Source organism: Amblyomma mixtum, chromosome 8, assembly GCF_055824585.1.
Source record: "Amblyomma mixtum isolate Tamu chromosome 8, ASM5582458v1, whole genome shotgun sequence".
NCBI lineage: Eukaryota > Metazoa > Arthropoda > Arachnida > Ixodida > Ixodidae > Amblyomma > Amblyomma mixtum.
Window position 1 is genome coordinate 19,543,503 of NC_143019.1, and position 20,953 is coordinate 19,564,455.

General features: G+C 42.7%; 1 protein-coding gene across 1 annotated transcript; it reads right to left on the bottom strand.

The window, feature by feature from the left end:
- Positions 1-4,362: 4,362 nt before the first annotated feature.
- Positions 4,363-13,906, bottom strand: LOC149331567 (uncharacterized). Its single transcript, XM_089555519.1, has 5 exons — positions 13,750-13,906; positions 10,662-10,791; positions 9,450-9,583; positions 6,884-6,995; positions 4,363-4,686 (listed from the first exon to the last, which is right to left on the bottom strand). Exons 1-5 carry the CDS (start codon positions 13,814-13,816, stop codon positions 4,443-4,445), a joined length of 687 nt encoding a protein of 228 aa, XP_089411645.1. The 5' UTR covers positions 13,817-13,906; the 3' UTR covers positions 4,363-4,442.
- Between the last annotated feature and the right edge of the window lie 7,047 nt (positions 13,907-20,953).

Sequence of the window (20,953 nt, forward strand, 5' to 3'; positions counted from 1 at the left end):
CTGAAATGCTGCCCTGGGGTACTCCAGAAAAAAAAATAAGTTTTAATGTTGACGATGTGCGGTCATTGACAACCATTTTCATGCGGTTTTCTAGAAGCATTCGATTAAGAATAAACCTTTTCCTCTGATTCCATAATGGAGTAGCTTATTCAGTAGCAGACGATGGCGGACTAAGTCAAATAACTTTGTAAAATCTATAGTTGCTTCCGGACGTTAAACCCCAATAAGCCAATAAACCAACCAAACCAATAAATTCCAACAACAATTTTTCGGTCCTCAAAAGAATCTATGATCAGTTTCTTTTCTTTATTAAGGACGATTTCTCTTGACCTGTTTTGCCTTAATCCGTATTGACAGTCAAAAAGCACTGAGTATTTTCTTAAAAATTTGGTTAGACTGGTATAAATAATTTTTCTAAGCCCTTGGACAGGGCAGGAAGAACTGAAATCGGTCTATAATTGGACAGTTATGTTTTTGCACCGCCCTTATATATAGCCACAATCTTTGCGATTTTCGTGAGCAGGATTGTAAATGCCTACCAGTACCGGTGCGAGTAAGTTAATCACAAACTTAAAAGGCCTGATTTCAAAGCAGTCTTTGTCCTCTGCTTTAGTAGTTTTTAGTTTTGTGAATAGAGTTATTATTTCATGCTCTGTTGCAGGCTCAGAATACATCCAATCAGGAACACTTGGCGTTTGATAATCATACCCTGTGGTACCAGTCAAAGAGCCGCAAAGGTCCTTTGTGAAATTCATAAAAAAAACTGTTTAGTTCATTTCAAAGCTCTTCGCCCTTAGTAGGTTTACCATCCCATATGACACTATCAGTTGTAGTCTTTGTATTAGAATTCTAAATTTTATTCAGATGATCCCATAGTTTAAAAGTTTCACTGGGCTTTCTAGAAAACTTTTTAGTAAAGTATGGAAGCTTTGTGTTGCGTAGCTAATTAGGTGGCTGCGGAATTTTTTATACTGTTTCAGTTTTTCGAGATTCCTAGACTTCAGAAACTGCCCGTACAATATTTGCTTTTTTTTTTTCATTTTGCGCAGTAACTCTTCGGTGACCCATGGTTTCTTTGCTCTACACTTATGTTACTAGTATGTAGATACTAGTTCGAAACACTTATCGAAAACTGCCTTTAATGTATTTAACAGAGTATACTACGCATTGTTAACTTCCTTGAGACATTCAATATCCTCCCAAGTTATCTCACTAACGTCTGTATCGAAACGCTCAAGAGTGCTGTTGTCTATTCTTTTATAGTTGGCGCAATCATTTCTGGTATCGGAAAAGAATTGCGGTCTGTAATGAAAGCAAACACGGGAAGGTGGTCGCTGATGTCGGACAGAATTGTTCCAGCATGTGCGTTTGTTTTATCAACGATAGCGATGATAAGGTTAATTGACGCTGCAGTCGAACAGGTGATACGCGTTGACACATCAATAAAATTGCAAAGACCGTAACAGTCCAGCGCTTCAAGATGTTCTTCCTACGACGCAGAAGCAGTTATCATATCAACATTGATATCACCACCGAGAAATAGCGTGGTCTCATTCAACGATACATGGTCCAAAAGAATTTCTAAGACACGTACCAATGCATCGAAATTTCCATTGGGTGGACAATACAGCACATTACACATGATATAAGAATGCGACCAACTAGCCCAAAAGCTCGTTTTAGTCAGTGTCTCGTACTGTATGTTCTCATCGGCCTTAAGCTTTTGATAGGGGTAACTTTTATCCGCTCATTCAGCGCTTACTAATTATCGAGGGGTAGTACTGCTGCTGCCATAGCGGCAAAAAAGAACCAATTAGTCAAGAGAGAGAAAGGCTTGCATGTGTCGCCAACATTACATTTCTATCGCCGCACATGGATACAAGAAGGCGACCAAGGCACCAAACGTGTTCTTAATGCCGGAAGAAAGCCATAGAATCCGTCTTAAAGCCGGAAGAATCCGTAGCTATCACTGCTGCGCGTCAAAAGGCCACGGACGCCGACAGTGCTGCCCAGCACGGAAAACTTAAGCGGCGGAAGGCGGCCTCACGTAAAGCAGCGAAAGCAGTGAAGCACTCTGAGCACGCGCTGTACAGCTGGGAGAGAAGCGGCTCAAGCCGGCGCCTCCTCAAGCTGCGAAAGAAGCCAGGAAGACAAGCGCACTGCCCAGCACGAAGAACATAAAAGTGAGAGGATGGCGACACGTCCGGCCGCCAATGGCTCTGGCGGGTACTTTACGGGGTTTCTGCCATCTATGAGCTGTCTTAGAAAGCGCAGAGCCTTTCTTGCAATTCCTTTAATGCTTACACCTCTTCTCTTGAAGGTGAGATGGCAAGAAGTATGTAATGCGTGTGACTCGCACACACTGAGGACCAATTCTAATCACTGTGATAATAATCCCAATAAACAATAATAATTACGTTGATGTGTCACAAAGCATTTTGTTTACAGTCCGTAGCAATTTTCACTCGCACAACGGCTACTTTGAATTTTGTTCCGCAGAATAATTTATAAAACGACTTAAATATACGCAGTACCCCTTAAGGGCTTGGAATCTAAGCGTTTCTGATAAATATCAGGGAACTTCTAATAAGGGTCTATTTTTTGTCTCGAAGAGAAAAATTTAATATGTATTTGATTAACCCCAAGTAAAATCATTGAACGTATGATGCCCCTGCGCTTAAAATTCTAGTAGAAGCGCTCTGGAATAGAGGCCTTTAAGCGAAGGTACCGAGCTCGAATGCGATTATCACCGACAAGTGATTCTTCTTTCTTCAATAGGTATTGGCTATCCTATTCGTTATTTTTTCTCCTCATCGGCTATGTGAAGTTATGAAGTAATCACTGGGATTTTAAACAGAGGACATCTACAAAAAAGGAAAAAGATCGAAAAAGAAGTCCAGATTTCTTTCACATCACGTTATATCCTTTATTGTAAGGCAACTGTGTAATATTGTAAGATACCGTTACAAACTTTTTAATGGAAATGGTCCAATCCACCCATGCCTAGGAAAACTTTGTTTTTAAACTTTGCCCAGCGGTCGTACCAAGTAGTTAAACTGGCCTGTAAAACCAATCGCATGCGTTCTTTACAATAAGTGGCAGGAAAATTCCAGTGTCTCGAGAAGGGTTCTGCAGATATTTTGATTATTATGGGGCAATGTTGCGATACGCGAAAAAAATGCGTTGACAAATAATTTATCGTTTAATGCGCTTGTGCAGAATTCCTGGGTATGGATGTATTCAACGGAGTATTGCTGCTTGGATGAGAAGACGCCTCTTTCAGGAGACTGATATCTATTGCCCAGAATACGCGCAAGGAATTTCTGCCCTTTCTGGTGCTCTTCGGTGCAATAACAAGCGTTACATTCTATTTACTTTGACATAAGCGAAAAACTGGTTGAGTAGGTTGCTATTTATGACTTGAAAAGCAGCGCAAAGCTGCGCTCGTCTGGGTACTTTCGTGTCCATCGTATTATCGCGTACTCTTCAGTATGCAAAGAACTTCTCTTCTCAACACCACTTACAAACTGTAATCCCGTTTGCGTGAGAGCGCGAAATGTTTAACTCTGAATAATACTACCACTTAAATTATCGTTCTTCAGTTGTTTTCAAAATTTGCCACTATTCTCTTGCAAGTAAACTTAAATTCTTTTCCTTCTACTCCAAAAGATATTATCATTACTTTTTAAAGCAATAAGAGCTTTTTCCGTTTCCACGTTCATAGAAAGCGTTGTGGCCCGCGGACAAAATTGCGAGTACACTTTGGCAACTTAAGTTTTGAGAGGTGGAAGCCGAGGACACTATGCCATGACGACTTCCGGTGGATGTGACGCCACACCTTTCCCGCGGATATATCGATACCCAAATTACACATCTTTCGGGTATCTTAAATTTTAATTAAGCTTAATTACACATTCCTCCATCTAATTTGTTACAAATCCCACGTTTTTCCGACCATTCTGTGGCAATTTTTACTATGCCATGACGACTTCCTGTGGATGTGACGTCACACCGTTCCCGTGGGTATATCGACACCCGCGCTATTTCGACGCAATTTTGACATTTGTGACTGTAACTGATTGACTAATTAATCTACAGTCATTAAACGTGGCTTCTAGGTTCATTTTTTCCTCCTATATCTGAAAGAACTATTGGTTTTCTCCTATATTTTCCAGTTCCCGAGTTAACACGATTTAAACGCTGCCAAATGTGTGACACTCTCAGTATGCTAACGGGTGACAGTATGAGCCATTAAAGACTTTCGCCTTAATACAAAGAAAACGCCGCCGCTTACCACAAGTACCAATGCGCGTATCTTTTTACTACCTGTATTCTGTACATACAGGGCCGAGGGCTATGGTATGGTGCAACTGCAGAATTATTTTAAGAAAGCGCTTGTACTCCCTACTAAAACTCTAGTGCGCTCTCGCTCAAGGCGACCGTCACGCTGTCCTTATTAAGCGTTGCAGCAGCACTAGCAGCGAAAGGGCTCCCATTGCCAAATGCGGTTGCAGAAAACCCGCGGCAGAAGGCAGTTTACTGAGACCCTGTGACGATTCCTTGCAACCTCTGAGAACTGCCATAGCGTCGTAGGCCCTGATGAAAGCAGCCTTGGCGCGTTCCGGTGGTAACTGGCACGACGAGTTGAATGTTTGCTCGTAGCACTTGATTTCTGTTTCGTATTCACTGCAACAACAATAAAGAAAGAAAGAAAGAAAGAAAGGAAGGAAGGAAGAAGGAAAGAAAGAAAGGAAGAAAGAAAGGAAGAAGGAAAGAAAGAAAGAAAGAAAGAAAGAAAGAAAGAAAGAAAGAAAGAAAGAAAGAAAGAAAGAAAGAAGGAAAGAAAGAAAGAAAGGAAGGAAGAAAAAAGAAAGAAAGGAAGAAAAAAGAAAGAGAGAAAGAAAGAAGGAAAGAAAGAAGGAAGGAAAGAAAGAAAGAAAGAAAGAAAGAAAGAGAAAGAAAGAAAGAAAGAAAGAAAGAAAGAAAGAAAGAAAGAAAGAAAGAAAGAAAGAAAGAAAGAAAGAAAGAAAGAACGAAAGAAAGAAAGTCATAACGGTTTATTTAACACGCATATGGGAGGCATGTTTCGGTACCTAATAATCTTTTATAATCTTTTCATTTTTCCTTTTTATTCAATGTTTGCATCAAAAGTTTGTAGTACTATTTTTGTTATTGTGATACTGTTGCACAATATGTATTCTTTGTTCCCCTGATGCCTTTGTATATGTAGGGGCCGAGGGCTCGTCAAGCCTTGCTGGCTTTTTTCCTCGGCCCTTTTCATCGTTGTGATGAATAAATCTCTATTATTATTATTATTATTACCTGGTCTAGACAAGCAATCTGTGCTTCCCTGCCTAGAATCGCGTCGCAAAGTGCGCAGGTTAAAAATGCTGCTCAATGTAATATATAATACACAAAACTGAAGTTTGATAGCTACACGCAATATAGCAGAACGCGCCAAACCCGAAACAGACATCAGAGGACAATTTTGATGTTAAAATGCAAGACTAAAGCCTATTCATTTTGATTCTTTCCATGCACCATTTCGGAATGGAACCGCCTGCCATGTGTCATTACCGACATTTTATCGTAGGAATCTCTTTTGTCCGCTCTTTCTTCGAATCTGTCGCGTTAGTGTGTCTAGTATGCAGTGTACTTTGCTTGCTCTCGTTCTCCTCACCTACTTAATATTGATCATTCCATTGTATTCACTTTGCTCCCACACTATTTGTTCATGGTAAACAGCTGTATCACATCGCCTTTCCCCCTCCCCTCTTTTCTCCCTTGTCATATTTTGTCCTTTCATACCTTCTATCACTCCTGCCATGACTACCAAAGGGCAGCTAGTCGGCAGTATTCATGAAATAAATAAATAAATAAATAAAAATAAGCGCTGCAGTCAACTTCAGGGACGTGAAGTTATTTAATATTTCTAACGGGTGACAAAAAAACTCAGACTTAAATCATTACTTTGATTGCTACTTGCCACAGTGGGTGGGTTGTGATGATGCAACAAGGACACGTGGTGTTTCTCGACCAATCAGCGGTTTTTGTCTCGGACGTCGCGCGGAACTTTGATATTACTATAACTGTAATATGCTATTGTATTATAAAAAAATCGCTCTAGAGGAAGAAAACGTTATGTCGTGATGCGTTAAACGTAACTGAAGCCTCGCTGAAAGCGGTAAAAGAAAACGGGAAACGTGAACGAAAATTGTGCGGCTAATTTGGTCTTGAAACACTTCTGACTTACGTTTCTTGTGACTTTGCCATTTTTCTTGTCTTGATGACTTATTTCACGTCACTACAATATTAACTTAGAGCCTTATGGGCGGAAATGATCCTCCGCTGACTGGTGTTCACCGTGGGTAAGGCTGAAATTCCCACCTCTACGTACCGCAGAAATTGAGCAAGTTTTGTCGAAAGTAATTTTTATGTCTTACGGCATTAAGAGCATGCTAGGATGCTTCCATTGGAATCTAAATAAGGATAATTCAGCAATCTTAACTCTTTTGAAAGCATTTTATGCTTTCAAGCTTCTAAAAATCGTCCCGATGCTTACTGAAATCCTGTGGAGACCAGAGTCCACGTTATCGCCATGTTTTTGGTGACGACATCTTATGAAAATCCAGAGGCTGAATCATAGCCACGCGAAAATATGTTGCGACTTCGAATCCAAGTTTCTCAGCAATTAAAGCGTGTTTTGCTGCCAGGCAAACGATAACACATGCCAGGAATGTTCAACTATCGAATTTTGCTAGCAACAAAGATTGGATAGAGCTGTCCTCAGTGTTCTTTTCATGCACGATCGGCATTATTTCGTGGTTGTTGGTTTAGCAGAAAGAAGCAGAAAAGTTCGTGGAAACATGAAAGCAAAACTTACTCGCAGAATGCATGCAATAGAGGGTCCTGTCCTCGACGAACTGGTATATAGCGTTGCATCATGCAGAGAAAAAAATCTTGTTGCTTCATACACTGGTAGGCGACTCTGAAATCTGCGGAAAGAACGATGGCTTAGAACACGAAAACCGAAAGACTGACGTGCCTCGTGCAATTCACCAGTGTTTGCCGCTAACCGGTTCCGCTCCGAGGCGAGTTCCCGCTTCATTGCATATGCATATTTTACAACACTGAGCACTTATTCCCGTTTCTATTTCGGAAAAGTAATATTCACATAATGATTTGCCAGTTTGTCATATTTTAGGGATAAATCAAGGTGGCTTTCCTGAATGTGCCCACTAGACAGACTGCATGGGTGTATGCTTCCATTCGATAGATGAAGAGGCATTTGCCCTGCTATAGGAGTAGTCAAGTTGTTGATGATGATCGTGATTATTGGCGCATGCGCGATCCTTCTCGTTAGAGTAGCCATCTTGAGTCAGGTAGTATGAAGCAGCGCTTTGGAAGGGAACTGTGACTACTGTAAGAAAAATATAGACGCAGTATTGCTAACGGCTAGGACCTTACTTTGCTTTTTAATCGCCGGTAATTTACATGCAGTTATCAAAAAAGGGTACTGCGCACACAGAAACTATGATCAGAAGGGTACAGATCAAGCGCTTTTTGTGTATACTTGTCGTCCTTGTTTTTGTGTGCGCAGCTCACTTCGTTAATAATTTAGAAGTACTTTAATTAGGGCTAGATGGTGCATAGTACTTGAGAAAAGAAACTAAAGCGACAACAAAGACAAACACAGCGGACATTAGAACTTGCCCCACGTCGTTCTACCGCTGTGTTTGTCTTTGTTGGTGCTTATGTTCCCTTTCTCAAGTTTGTTAATATTGACTGACCGTTATACAGTTGTCTCGTGAATAAGAGTGAATTTTAAGATCTTTTTTTTTCTTCAGTGCACTGAGATGAAAGGAAATGACATTAAAAATTGCTACCAAGAGCAGACTGTATCGGTCGCAAAATTAACGCTTACAGAAAGGAAGCAGCATATTTCCGTCGTGTAGCATTGTAGAGGCTAGGTAGTGCTTGACTGAAACAACGCCTACATACCCATCGTTAGGCACAAAACTGTACACCACACGTGTTGGAAACAAGTGAAATATAAGCTGACGGAAGAGGCGAACAGATATTAATTATCAGCGATTAGTACAGGACGCAGCAAAAGCATTCCAAGTGCTTTTGACACTGAATGCGGTCGGAATTACGGTTTAGGGCATACTAGGGTCGCCTCTTTCGTGTCTGTTTATTAAAGCGTCTGCAGGCAGGAGAATAATACCACAGGGTCAGTTTCTCACCGGCAGCACGATACAACAATTTGGAAGTGAAAATTCGGTTACCCACATTGAACACAACAACCAGAAGTTGCTAACATGCAAGTCACCTCCCCCCCCCCCCCCCCTTCCTCTGGAGATCTAACTCCCCAGCAGTCATTCTTGTCTTTTAGAAACCCACATTCAAACCAGTTTAGCAACTGTGAAGCATATACCGGGTGTCCCAGCTAAATGTAACCAAACTTTTAAAAAGGCGAAGTGTCTTAGTCCAGTGAAACCAACTCAGGGTTGTTCATAGTCGCGTGGCCTAGTCTTGAGCATTTTTTTCGCTCTTCAACGTTTATTCATTAGTTAAGTTTAATTAGCTTTTTAATTATTGAGTTCAGGAAGAAAGCATCAATGCAAAAGTTTTAGATCACCTCGAGAAACCGCTAGTAGTGCTATTTCCGTCAAGTTACGATTTACGTAGCTTCCTTTATTGGCCTTAAAAGAAAGTTGCCACGCGACCAGCTGCTCGCTCACTTCTCTGCCCCAGTGTGCACCCAAAGTCTCATCGAGGAGAGGACTTCAGAAAAAACGGGTTTTATTCTTTAAGGCGCGTCTTGGGATGTTGAAGTGGCACAGTTGTCATGTGGAAGCTTTTTCTTATTGTGTGGGTTGTGGCTAAAGGCTGGTAAACAAACTACTTTACGTAAACATTACTTTGCTGCAAATGTCTCAGTAAGCTGTTTCTCAAAGCGATCTACAACTTTTCCATTGACACTTTGTTCCTCAAGTCAACAATTAAAAAGTTAGTTAATTAAGCTTGACTAATTAGTCAACCTTGAAGAACGAAAAAAATACTGCAGACTAGGTCACGCGACTCTAAACAACCCTCATTTGGTTTCAGATGGCTAGGACACCCCGTGTTTTTTAAAAGCTTGGTTACATTTAGCAGGGACACCTGGAATAATTATAATATATTCAAGATGTCTTTTGAAACAGTTTTGAAAACGACGAACCTCGCGGTAGTATTTAATTAGTTCGTAGTTGGTATGTTCGTTTCGGTCAGTCGGATTTGAAATTCAGTCACCGCGGCCGGGCATCGGAAGGGAGAATTCATTCGCACCCCCCTCCCCCCTCCACGGGTTCGGAAACAAATGGTGGGTTTGTTTAGAGAGACATGAAATAATTGCAGTATGTATGCTTTATCACTTGAACCTCAACGTCAATGCTCGTGTTCCTCACCTCTGAAGGGAGTCCCCTCGCAAACAATGTCCCGCACCGCTTCGTAGCCACTTTCTCGATGTCTGAAGCTCGACCTCACTTTTTCGGGACAATTGGCGAGCTCCCGGTGACAGCGCTCCTTCGCCTTTACCATGCTAAGTAAAAAGTCGAAAGAACCTATAAGCTTTCGTGACACAAACGTTTCCAATAGTTGGTACTGGTCGTACATGTTCTGAGCCGAAACGGCAAGAACTGTGGAAACAAAACCAACAAAGGCGCTGCTGCTCAACACTGAATTCTTTATTCAAAGAATTTGAATTTACTGCAAAAAGGAAGCAGTCATCGCACCGCTTTCGGCTAGTACTTTTGCTACACAGAAAGACGCGTCAACAAGCGCCTCAGGTAACACTTCAGATCGTTGAAGAATACGCCGTCTTCTAATCTCATGCTAGATTGCAGAAACGTAAAGGTAGTTCTCGGACGCTTGATCGGGCAGCAGTCTTTTTCAGGATCGTCATCGAGTGCGCTAATAGTTGGTGGAAGCTTTCCTGATCACAGAATGTGAGGGAATTCATCGTGGGGGGTACAACGCGAACAAGACGAGGGACGAAGCAAGAAGACTACACAGACGAGCGCTAACGACGAGTCCTTTGTCTTGTCCGTGCTGTACCCTCCCCCCCCCCCCCCCCCCCCCGATGAATTATTACAAACTCGCCCAACTATCCATCCTTCTTCAATGTAAGGGAATATGCGCGGCTAAGCCTTCGTTGTCACTGCATGCAAGGCAGTGAATGGGCGTTTTTGTACATGCACTTCTTAGAATCTTGACACGCTCGTGCAACTGTGAATACAGATGAGCGCCTGAGTGGGTGATTTTTTAGTTTTATCCATCGTGTTATATTTTCTTCGCAGTATAAATACACGCGTTCGAACAATAAAGGTTTTGGTATTGAGTAATGGCGCCTGTGTCTTGCTTCCTACCGCGGTAATTGTATCTTTGCGCTCAGAACATGTACTTTTATTGCGGATTCCCAGATTCATTATCTTAGAAAAGGTAGCATTGTTAACAAAGAAACTAGAAACTTCTTTCTAAGCAAGCAATGCTTATTTTGAAACACGCTCTTGAGTGCAGGTATAAGTACTTCAGATGCCTGCATTATCTTTCATTATTGGCCATGCTCGAACTAATATCTTGTTTACACATGAAAATCTTGCTGACACAAGCGTACTTACCTACAAATACGCTCAAGTGCGTGCTCATCAAATTTTCCCTCAGCGTTCGGAAGGAAATGCGGATTCAATAGTATTTCGCTGTAGCGGTCGTAGCAGTCATCCACATCCTGTGGTGTGCAGTAGTTGAGGTCTAGAAGAATAGCAACAGTTGCGGTTAGAACCCGCCAAGAGACTGAAGAGTTCCCAGGGTGTGTCTAGACTGTTCCACATCGATGCGTGGTAGCACGATTTCACATACTATTTTTCAGATATCAGGTATTCATTGTCGGTGTTTGAATAGAGTATTACATTTATGACATCTGACTGCGGCTATTTTTTTCAGTATAAACGTTGTCGCGTCACCGTCGTAATATGCCATGAGTGGAAACTTCTCGGGTGTAACCAACGGAAAGAGTATAGTAACATACAGACTGTAACAGCAGTATCTCTCTCTTGAGCAGTCACTAAATTCCTTAAACATCGGCATAGCCATCACCCCGCGGGAAAATACGCCTATGATCATTCCACGGCGTTTTTCCATGTTCAACAAATTATTCAAAAGCAGTCTTTTATAATGCTTTAAAACTGATCTGCTTCGTGCATACTGTAGTGGCAATAGCGGCGTGTACAGAACCACTTGACACGGAATACTAAGAACGTCCTGCTTATTTCCTCTTCGTTGCTCTCTACTATTCGAAGTGGTCTCAAGATAAACATTGAAAGTGGGGGAGCTATTAATAACACCCATGACATACTTCAACTATGTGCCGCACAGTATCAGTGCCATTTTGACTCCATTTGAGTTAAATGTGCAGCTCATTTCGACCTATTGAGAATAGCCAAGTTCGCAAGCAGGTCAGTAGCAAGCTGACGTTATTTTTTCATGTCTCAGTCAGTATTTCACCGATTACTTCCCGATTTTGGAAGATCCAAAAAGTAAACTTTCCGTATTCCGGCGCTTCAATAGCGGAAGCCAAAAATTAATGTCGGGTTATGCGGTAAGAGTCATCATGTAAGCCAGTGACGTGTTGGAGGTCTTTGTTGAGATGAAGCAAATTTTACATTAAAGAGAGATTGTAAAGCGCCCAAAGAATCACTCGACGAGACGCAAAGGCCACAAGCAATCGACAGGGCTAGACACTAGTACTTAAGGGAAAGGTATGACGACAAACAGAAAGTTCCACTTTGACCTGACGATACTGGGTACAAAGTCTGGAACTGGACAATCGAAAAAAAAAGAAGCAACCCGCGGGGTTATACATTATGGCGTGTAAAACTACAGAAAACAAAACTGGCCGCAATGTTTGTTACCAAGTAATTACCGGACACCTGCTGATGATCCGATCGAGAAATCCTATGCCCTTTTCTACAATCAGCTACTAGGAGGACAATTTAGTGGGAACATAAATCCAAGTCGCACAGCCCAGCATCAAAAAAGGTCCATCTGCTTACAATGACAGACGCAAATGAAATGAAAATGAAACTATTTGCTATCTTTGAGCACGACAGTGTTGTGCTTCTGAACGCTGCTTTATTCAGCATGCCCAAAGCTGCGCATGATCTAGCAATACTGGGATTCTCAAACAAATGGGATTCTCCGAAATGAAGCAGTGTTATAAAAGTAACATGTATTTTTCACTACGTGAATGTCATTCGTTTGTGATTTAAAGGGCCAGGTTAGTTAAAATCTCGGGTATCTTTTCTCATCCTTTAATATTCAGCAGTTGCCAAATAAGCCAAATTTAATAATTCTGTAATTATTTCTTCTTTGAGAATGATCTAAATTTTCTACATTATTGCTATGAAGGATTCATTTGAAATAAAACTTCGGACGTTGGTAACTTTTTTCCAGCATTTGAATACCTGGCCGTTGCAGAAATAAGTAATCGAGGGGCAAACACTTCCGAGAAGTGTAGAGGCAAATGCAAGAAACGGGAGAATAAGACAAATGTCATTGCAGAAATAGTCGAAACGTGCTTAAGCGTTTCAAGCAATAACAAATTATGAAAAAACTATTGACAGTACGTACTCTTAAGATGGCAAAAAAGAAACAGAGTTGACCGATATTATACAGGCACATGAAAGATCTCAATTTACCATGATAGGTGTAACGTTAAGAGATCGGAAGCGGGTGGAGTGGATGAGAGAACAAACGCGGGTTAATGAGATCTTAGTCGAAATGAAGAGGAAGAAATGGGCTTGAGCAGGGCATGTAATGCGAAGGCAAGATAACCGCTGGTCCTTAATGGTAACGGAATGGGTTCCAAGAGAAGGCAAGCGTATAGCAGGGGGCGGCAGAAAGTTAGATTGGCGCATGAGATTAAGAAATTCGCGGGAATACGGTGGCCGCAAGTGGCGAAGGACAGGGTTAATTGGAGAGACATGGGAGAGGCCTTTGTTCTGCACTGGGCGTAGTCAGGCTGATAATGATGTTGCAACAAAACGTGAATCTGTTGCTTGTGTAGGCTGTGCAAATGAGTGCACTCATGTCCACTGGTTTTGAAGGACGTGTTACAATTATTTATCTCGCTTTTGCGCCAAGAGTACCAGAAAAAAGAAGAAAACGCTGAGGCAGCGTATGAGTATCGAGCGTTAGCAATATCGTACGAATAATGCGTCATTAGACTTCTTCGCTGTATCAGGTACAAATTTTTCTTTATATCCGGATATCGACTTTTTTGATGCGAACGTATACAGCGCGAGAAGACAAATCACTTGACACCACTTCGAATGTCCTACGTCAATTAGTTTGGCCGTAATGGACGTTTGAAGTTTCAGGAACTCATGGTTTGTGGAACCAAAGGTCATCGGCGCGAATCCCTGTGATACGCTACGCTTTAAGTCGACTATAAAACTGATGATCCGTCAGCGCTGAATCGTTTGATACTACTGCGAACATTCTGCGCCAATTAGGTGGTCCACAATCTGTGTACCAATGGTACCACCAACTGGTCCCACTTGAATGACCGTGCGTTTCGTACTAACTCGACCTTGAGTAATGGGAGTATTAGAGCTAAAGCTCTAAAAACTGCTCAAGAGTATTGTTGTTTTGCTACAGGAAAAACTGCGCTCTTTTTGGACACATCCAGATTCCGTTGGATGTACTCACCTTGTTCTGATGCAGCGACTAGCATGCCCCCAAGCAGTAGCGCCATTATCGGGGTCTTGGCCGGCATCTTCGGAAAAAAAAAAAGAAAAACACTGCCCGAAACACAGCGCTTCCACTTCTGCCCGAAGCGACGATTAACACGCGTCTGTGCATCTCTTATAAGAGCTACGGAATTCTTGACAACTGACGCATGTATGGACGTGTCGCAGGAAACCTTACTGATAGCAGCACTCAATGTTATCGGTTTTCCGGCTGCACTCTCTGGGGTCTAGGCCTTTGGCCCCTTGCGTGTGCTTACTGGCAATTCAATATCCGCGCACCTAATCGGCTGAGAAGCCGAGCAACGATTACCGTGGGCATCAGAAAGAGAGTGCCATTGTTCGTATAAAAAAACATCCTATGTCTTCTACTCCTATCTTTATCCTGAAGCAGGTTTTCTATTTTGTGGTGTTTTTTTTACAAAAGTAAGACTAGCGCTTAAAAAGTGGGCAAAGAAGAGATATTTTTAAATCGCCAGAAAAAACACACATACTCAAGGGGTGGGAGACGCGCGCAACACCGGATAAACCGTCAAAACCAAGCACATCATTAATATGCACGTGGTGGACTCTTTTCAAGATATAAAACTTGTATTTACGACAAGGCCAGAGGCGGTTTGCTGACACACTTTGCTCCTTCCTTTCGAATCTAGAAGGCCTCGAATACCTCACGCTGTAGCCTCGTGCCTTGTCGCAAAAAGAAATGTTTTTTTATCTGAAAAACCGTCTGACACGTCTGTAAAAATGATGTCTTGGTTTTCGAGGTTTTTTTCTCGGTGTTACGCGTGCATCTCCCACCCCGTAAGTATGTGTATTTTTTCTGACGAATTAAAAATTCAGTTGATGTTTAGCGCCAATCCTGTCCGATAGTTTTCTTTGTCCACGTTTTAAGCGCTAGTCTTATTTTTATATCGAATCACAACCAACTGGCCCAGATTTTTGCTTTGACGATATTTTTTACGATCATGCGCCAAGAAAAGTTATAGAGAAAGGTAACGCCACCGTATTTTTAATGCAATAGAATTAGGAGGGTGATGAAGGTGAAAATTGTCCGACAGGAGCGTCGATGGCTGCGGCGTAGGCGTCTGTGTGCGACCTCCGCCTGTGAACCATGGCAGGTGGCTCTATTATATTGTTATGTGAGTGAAACAAGCAGGGTCCATGAAATATACATATATATATATATATATATATATATATATATATATAGGTTGCGAAAGCGTGAAGTACTAGACTGCTTATAAGAATATATAGCGAAGTATACGCTTCCTTAAGGAAGCCGATTATACCGATCTTCTTCCGATCGAAAGCGTATACTTCGCTATATATATATATATATATATATATATATATATATATATATATATATATCCCCTTCGCACAACGGAAGCGCACGTATGTCACAGCATAAACGATGCTTAAAGCACTTTGCAGTAGTTGGCGAAGTCTTTATTGGGAAGATTTTTTTAAGCAAATAGACATAAAAGCCACCCATTATAAGATAATAATTAAATATCTTTGCTGGGATTTGATGGCAAAAATTAAGACCGCTTCAGCTCGATCAATGTAATAAGTTAATCAGTTTAGTTTAGTTTGTGGGGGTTTAACGTCCCAAAGCGACTCAGGCTATGAGGGACAGAATTTTCTAAATAGGACCAAAGAGCTGTTTGAAATGAGGATGTTTCAGCGATAGTCGCAATGCTAGAAGGAAGCGAATTCCACTCTTCGATAGACAAGACCAATGGTGAGTATTTGTATCGTTCTGTCCGAGCGAAAATAGGTTTAATCTTCTGCATGTGATCTACACGAGCCGATGTGTGCGGTGCCGGGAGAAGATGAGAGCTTGAAAATGGTGTGTTGCTGTGGTAGATAGTATGGAAAAGGGATAAACGGCTGAATTTTCTGCGCATGACCAGAGGCGAGAGATGGAGCGATAGTTTCAGTGCTGTTACACTTTGACACCGAGAGTAACGGGAAAGGATGAAACGAGCAGCTTTGTTTTGAATAGATTCCAACATGTTGATAAGATAGACGTGATGAGGGTTCCAGATCACCGACGCGTATTCTATCGCAGGCCTGATCAGCATGTTGAATGCGTGTAGTTTTGTGTCCTGGTTGGCTTGGTGCAGTCGGCGTTTAAGAAGACCAAGTTTTTTTAAGGCTTTGTTAGTGATTTGTCGAATATGAGTGCTCCAGGATAAATTAGAGTTAAAATTTACACCGAGGTATTTTACCAACGCTGCAGTTTCAATGGTAGTATTATTAACTGAGTAGGCATTAGGGCTCATGTTGGCAACGGAAGTAAACTTGAGGTGTTTAGTTTTATCGGCGTTAATTACCATTTGCCACCTGCCGCACCAATTAGTTAGCTCATCAAGATGACTTTGATAACGCTTGCTGAAGGCTCTATAGAGATCATGTACATACAGCTTTATATCACTACAAGAAATAGTGTGTTTAAAAAAATCCCATAGCCTTGTCGTACTAGATTGGTCTAACGCTATATCGCGGTGATAAAGAGGTTCTCAGATGGGAGCTTCTTTTCCGCCATCTATTTTTTCCTTATACTGGAAAAGAAATATAGCCGTTAGTTTTTTTTGTCCCTCGTCAGGTGGTGGCAAATGAGGAGGACTTGCCCATGCTCCCAATGCTTAGTAACGGTGCAGCAATTCTTCTAGGGGGTCCTTGATGACGTGAACAGCGCCACCATTTTAAATCGGAAAACAACAATCGGTGTGCGCTAGTTGCGGCGTGATTTAGGAATAAGTGTTCAGGTTCGCTGAACGACAAGGGCGTAATAAAATGCGCAAACATAATTCAATTGATACCAACAGCGCTATGTGGCGCTTTGCGCATCGCATGTGTGTGTTTTCAAGGTTTCAATGTTTTTATTTCAGACATGTTTCTCACATGGCTGAGCAGAAGTGAAAGAAAAAGCCGCAGTATAGGGGCTTGACACTGCTTCCTAGCCCTGAGCTAAATCGGTGCATAGATAACAAAGAGCTGTTAGATTAAAAAAAAACACTTCTATAATTTATCATTAGAACAACGAGTGAATGAATATTATCATAGAACACCGATATCTATGAAAAGAGTACATGAACCGTCACAGAAACATGATGCAGATTACATACACTGTCATACTTTATCATTCATACATTGCATACACCGTCACAGTCACTCACAAAAAAAAAAGCTTTTATTTGTTTGCGTGAGAGAAAACGATCCCAATAATTGGGCAGGTCGAACCAGCTATGCAGGGTAGGCAAAGCACAATTTAATGTTTAAAACCCGTAGTTGGTGTGAGGACGTGACACATACCATTGTTCATGATGACGAGTCAGGTGAGTGTCTACTTTTCTTCACTTCGGAACACTTATTCTTTAAAGATAACTCCACCAAAAAACCTTCCGACAGCCGAGACTGCTTCCCGCGTTTTCCTGTGGGACGTATGGGCGCTTTTTCACGCAATACCCACTAATGGCGACGCGCTCTGGGCAGTGGTGTGCGCCAGTCTCTCCGAGCCAACAACGCAAGCACCTCACTCTATTCTCTATGTCCGGTGTGATTCGCGTACCTTTGAGATGCTCTTAAAAATCTAATGAAGATCCGATAACGAGAGATACTGGCTGGAACTTGGCTAAAAGAGAACAGCGGGCCTCTTTTTTTAATGATGGTGGTTACGAACTTTTAGGACAAAAGGGCAGCTTTAGCAAAGAGCGCCATGTCAGAAGGTGTTTCGCTGTATTCAAGGTGGGGTCAAGGACCCATTTTCCAAGCATTTTACGTCAGATAAGCCTACGGCCTGTCCATGTGCAGCTTGTACCCATTATATCACCGCTGGGTAGCCGACGGAACTGGGGACTGAACTTCGCACCTTCCGCACCTTGCGAGGCGGATGGTAAAACGACTGTGCCACAGCGGAGGTTGAGCCTCTTTTTTTTTATATCAAGGCTTCCAGAGGCTCGTACATTGGTGATAAGATAGAAAGAGGAGGAGAAGGAAAGGTATGGAGGCTAACCGGGGATAAGTAGCTTGCAGGCTGTAGCACAAGGTTTGGTTTGGTTTATGGGGTTTAACGTCCCAAAGCGACTGAGGCTATGAGAGGCGCCGTAGTGGAGGGCTCCGGAAATTTCGACCACCTGGGGTTCTTTAACGTGCACTGACATCGCACGAATTTGCTACCCTGCACTGGGGGAGAGATAAAGCGGAAGACGAAAAGGGAGGCCAGTATAAAAAAGTGGTACGGTTTTAACGTAGATGAACCGAGCAGACATGCGAAAGCATGTGTTTTGCCTGGTTGGCTCATGGGTTTGCTTTACTAGGTTTTCGGCATGTCTGGCGACGATATTAGACTCAGGTTAAGTTCTGATGCGCTTTAGCTAATCTGATCTGTTCGCGCCGCTAATTGTAGGGATGAAGACGACAATGGGCAATGAACAGCGCGAGAGTGCGTTGCATTTTAACACGAGCGGTGAGTGGCTGCGGCGATAGCATAGTTCTCTCGTGCAGTTGTTTTACTTCTTGACCTTCAAGGTCAAGGAGACCACAAGATTCCTGGTTGGGTTTGACCCCGTGAAGTAGTGCTTTCGCACCAAAAAGCAAGAAAGGATTCTGAGTTCGCCATAATAATAATCAGCTGTGCATAGACATCGCCCTCCGGAAATGGAGCAATGCCTAATGAGCAGCTTCGAAGCCGAATACTGCTGTGGCCGCAATCCCATACTCCTTATCTCCATTAGCTGACGCGGATCAATGTTGTCAAGTGGACGACAGTCACTGCCATTCTACACGAAATTCAGGCCACGAGCGCAATATGTCATCTACCTTCTCTTCACACCTGCGGCTAGCGCAATCAGGACTGTCAGCGTTGCCGATAACTTAATATGAATGAGTGATCGCTGTAGCCGCCACCGGTCTGCGCACTCTTATGCCGCAGGGCATATTTGCGCAACCAATAATAATAATAATAACGTATTATTCGATAGAAGCTCACGGTCCAGGGAATGCTGACGGTAGAGGGGGGGAGGGGGGGGGGGGGGGGGGCAGGTGGAATTTCATTACTGCAGGGTGTGCTGTTCCATAGAGGTTTATGCGACTCAGGCTATGGGGGACGCCGTAGTGAAGGGCTCCGGAAATTTAGATCACCTGGGCTTCTTTCACGTGCACTGACATCGCACAGTACACGGGCCTCTGCCGCCGCAGCCGGGTTCGATCCCGCTTCTTTCGGGTCAGCGGCCGAGCACCATAACGACTGAGCCAACGCTCTATTCCATAGAGGCATGTGCTTGAGGAAACACTGCGCACCAGAACTAAATCTATGTGTGATATATTTTAGTGTCACTCCGTGTAAGAACAAACGGCCCAGTTGGCAAAAGTTATCTAGATAAAAAGTGCGTAACAATAGTGTTTGTAGGTTGTGTCGTTCAAACTGACATCATTACCTTAGTGTCCTATAATAGCAGGGAGCGGAAAAGAACCAATAGCGACGTTCTTAAGACAAATTTGAAATTTCTTTGCTTGCTTTCACTTGGCACTGTCTACGAACCTTAACAGCATATTAATTATGGGCGGTGGGATAGCAGACCGCATAGTTAGGCCATTATGATGACTGTCAATAGCGGGTCATCGTTTCAATTATGGGTCCATATAAATCATTTAAGCGTATTGCGCCGTCGACAACAGGTCTAATCCACGCAACGATTTTAGGTACAAAACAAAGAATGTATTCAGTTTTTTCATTCTACTCTTTTTTTCATTTTCATCTTGAAAAGCACGACTGGTGGCAAGTCCTATTACTGTCGGAAGAAGGCCATTTTTCCACATCTACGTTTCAGAAACAGAGCATTCGGCACGTGAACTCTAAAGCGATTATTCTATTTTGATGACATTCAAATCGCGCAACCAAAAAAAAATATTTTTTGATTGATTTTGAACAAGTAATTAAAACCCAATAAAGCTACCTCGCCGGCTTGCTTACGACCATTGCCATCCTCGGCGGAATGTGCACTATCATGCCTACTTACATCAATAGCACGCACTATAAACTTCGCAGAAGCGGATGCCCAGAAGAATCAATTTTTAGGTCGAAGGAAGGAGCATTTCTGGCAACTATTAGCAACGGAAGATCTTACATAACTTAACCTGATCCAGTCCAGTTATTGCCTGCTACGGATTAAGTTCAGCCGCGGCTACAAGACGTTTATCCTCATTTCTTTCAGCTTATCTGCTGCAGACGAAGTTGCGTGTATGTGAAGAGGTAATCAGGTTGTTCAAAATGTGCTGTGAAATCACTCATGCTCTTTTTATCGCACAGTATATTCGCTTCTGCAGATCAATCCATAGAAAATAATGTTTTCTTTGTTCTGTTCTATTTGGTACTTTCACCCAGATGACAGATGCGTTTGACTGGCGCTCGAGCGATTTACAGTGCCTGTGGTTAGAAGTACACAGAGATGAAACTGCCTGCTAGTGCTCAACAGAAACCAAAAGCCTGAACCCGGCGCTGGACTCTAATCTCCCCCCCCCCTTTTTTTGTTACACTTGATTAATTACCTTTCAGGTCAATGAGACTTCTAAACCGTAATCACATTCACAATTCCACGCATACCATAACCCGCCGCCAGTGTCCAATAGCCAGTCTCAAATAGCTCGCCTTCGACTAGCCACTGCCGTGATCTAATCACCGTGATCTAATCCGTGATCTAATCCGTGATCTCATCAGCCGCCGCGGTGGCTCAGCGGTTATGGTGCTCGGCTGCTGACCCAAAAGACGCGGGTTCGATCCCGGCCGCGGCGGCTAGAATTTCTTTGGAGGAGAAATTCTGGAGGCCCGTGTACTGTGCGATGTCAGTGCACGTTAAAGAACACCAGGTGGTCGAAATTTCCGGAGCCCTCCACTACGGCGTCTCTCATAGCCTTAGTCGCTTTGGGACGTTAAACCCCATAAACCAAACCAAACCTAATCACTTATCGTCGCAGTTCATTGCCTTTGTTTTGCCGTACGAAGCATGCTGTACAGTGGCGATCAATATGAAGGTGATCGCTCGAGCGGCGACCGAGGCAAGGAGCAGCGCCACGTTACGTCATCACCTTCCGTGGTGAGGGGAGCATCAGACTAGATTCCCTCTCTCTTTTCGCTGTTCCTTGAGCTGCTGTCACTCCCT

Bases quoted from the DNA above. Each gene is read 5' to 3' on its own strand.
- LOC149331567 (XM_089555519.1), bottom strand. From the start codon at position 13,816: ATGCCGGCCAAGACCCCGATAATGGCGCTACTGCTTGGGGGCATGCTA. The intron at 6,996-9,449 runs GTGAGGAACACG...TTCTTTCCGCAG, and splicing joins CGAGGGGACTCCCTTCAGAG to ATTTCAGAGTCGCCTACCAG. The intron at 4,687-6,883 runs GTAAGTTTTGCT...TTGTTGTTGCAG, and splicing joins CTATTGCATGCATTCTGCGA to TGAATACGAAACAGAAATCA.